Source organism: Priapulus caudatus, unplaced genomic scaffold, assembly GCF_000485595.1.
Source record: "Priapulus caudatus unplaced genomic scaffold, Priapulus_caudatus-5.0.1 Scaffold392, whole genome shotgun sequence".
Lineage (NCBI taxonomy): Eukaryota > Metazoa > Priapulida > Priapulimorpha > Priapulimorphida > Priapulidae > Priapulus > Priapulus caudatus.
This window is the reverse complement of record NW_014577453.1, coordinates 95,251-97,536: the sequence shown is the minus strand read 5'-3', so window position 1 is coordinate 97,536 and position 2,286 is coordinate 95,251. Positions and strand designations below refer to the sequence as shown.

The 2,286-nt window shown below is 41.3% G+C and overlaps 1 protein-coding gene across 1 annotated transcript in view; it reads right to left on the bottom strand.

Moving 5' to 3' along the window:
• LOC106809867 (potassium channel subfamily T member 1-like) overlaps positions 1-2,286 on the bottom strand; it is a 37,587-nt gene that overhangs the window by 3,842 nt on the left and 31,459 nt on the right. The window contains exons 19-21 of the mRNA XM_014813102.1: positions 2,088-2,199; positions 1,456-1,557; positions 250-333 (exon numbers count right to left, since the gene is read on the bottom strand). Of these exons, the coding sequence (XP_014668588.1) occupies positions 250-333; positions 1,456-1,557; positions 2,088-2,199 (298 nt within the window). The remainder of the gene's footprint in view (positions 1-249; positions 334-1,455; positions 1,558-2,087; positions 2,200-2,286) is intronic.

Genomic DNA, 2,286 nt, shown 5'->3' with positions numbered 1-2,286 from the left:
GTGCGTGCGTGCGTGCGTGTGTGTGTGCGACGCGCGTGTGTGTGTGCGTTTGTGTGTAGTGTGTAGCGTGCGTGTGTGTGTGTGTGGTGTGCGTGCGTGCGTGCGTGTGTGCGTGTGTGCGTGCGTCTGTGTGTGTGTGTGTGTGTGTGTCTCACGCAAAGGTGAGAAGAGACGCGTTTTATATTTCAATACGCCGGATATTGTTATACGTGAGACCATGCATAGATTGAAGTACGATTCTCTACTTACGGAAGTGAGATAGCCAGACTGAGATGCCTGGTCAATACCCAGCAATAGTCTCACAAACGTGATCAAGTAGTCCTTTACGAACGCCTGAATTAGTAAAAAAAAATCTTTAAAAACCCAACTAGTGTGTACATGTAGTAAAATACGTTGTAATATTCCCATTTGCGGTACGTATGTCTTCAGCCGACTGAGCTGTATATAATAACAGTTCTTATATACAGCTCAGTGCCTCAGCCAAACAGGCTGAAGAGCCTAGCCTCTAGAAGTGCTCTCTAGCGGCAGGGGCGTTGCAGCAGGCATACCGATATACTATCAAATATAATAACGAGTCTAGTAATATAAGTAGCCTCAGAATGATCACGATAAATAATAGAACGAAATGATCCCGTCGACTTAATGCTATCAACCTATACATGCAGTTTATTTCCTGAGCCATTTTAGAAATTGCGTTCACTCGCCTGTTGAGTCACGAAACTTTGCATTTCCCCCCAGGGGCGGATTCAGACCGTATTTGCCGTATTGGGAAATATGGTCTAGGTTTCAAAGTGCCCTTCGAAATTTTGCGCTAAAAAATACAGAAAACAATTTGATGGAATTTGGCTATATTCTTTATTTGTTTTCTTTTTCTTCTGATTCATTGACAGGACTTGAAGGAAATCAAAATTTTACATGGTAACAAAACTAGCTTTGATATCTGAAAAAGAAGGGAAGTGCCTGAATCATTCTGCATTAATTGCTGATATGCAAAGCGCAGGCAAAATGAAGCAGAAATAAAATTGTATATGGTTTTTAGCTATTAATTGCTGCTTGACTAAATGTGTGCTCAAATGGTGCTCATTTTTGTGCCCAGGGACTCTTGAAAATTTGAAATTTTCTGGGGGAGGCCCCCCACACCCCCGCCATGTGCTTCCGCGCCCAACGGCGCCCACTGTGGGGTGGTGTGCCCTTTTTGGAGGATGTGCCCTTAATATCTGGAAAAATACTGTCTAGCTTCAGCCCTGAATCCGCCCCTGCCCCCAGTCAATAAACTCAGGCTACAGCCCTGAGGGGTAATAGCATTAGCTGAAAGCAATATCAGTCGTGGTGAAAGTGTCACTTTACGCACGGTAACATTCACGTTTGGATTTATATACAATCGCAACAATATATAACAAACATTGAGCGACAAGTAACTCCGCGTGATCATGAATAGAAAGCGGGAATTTGTACCTGATACAGCAGAGTGTCTAGCATACTGGCACTGAATACATTCCCAGCAGCAAACGGTCGCCGGAACATGTAGTAGATGTGTGAGCCTCGCTCCTTTTCTTTCTGTAATAATAATAATAATAATAATAATAAAAATATAATCATCATCATCATCATCATCACCATCATCATCATCATCATCATCATCATCATCATCATCATCATCATCATCATCATCATCATCATCATCATCATTATCATCGTCATCCTTAAAAGCAATACTATTTTCCCCCACACATTTCCTTGACAGCGAATTTGTATAAAATCGGGGTTTAATTTATTGCAAAAGCAAACGCAGTTTTTCCTTATTCCTTACACCGAATCGGGACCGGGCGAGTATGCTTATATTCCATCAGAAGGAAATTCCCCCAAAGTAAGAGACTTCATTTACTGAAAGCATACATGCATGGCTTCCTTACTATAGTAGCAATCATATACTCCCTCTACTGTCATTCTCAGACAAAATTCCACCAATGCCTTCACTATACGTAGCACTGAAAGCTCACATAATATATAGTTATATACATATATATATATATAGTTACACGCATAAACATAGTAATATATAGTTTTTTTTACATAATGTTTCGTACCTTCTCGAGCCTCGACAGCTGAAAGCCGTAGTTATCCTTGGCGCGGAACTGCATGAATCGCATGTTGGACGCCTGAGATAACTCCGTGATGATGTTTGCACTGGGAAACATTCTGGTATACAAAATAACAAAGCGTATATATATATGTGTGTGTGTGTTTGTGTGTTACACACACACACACACACACACACACACAGTG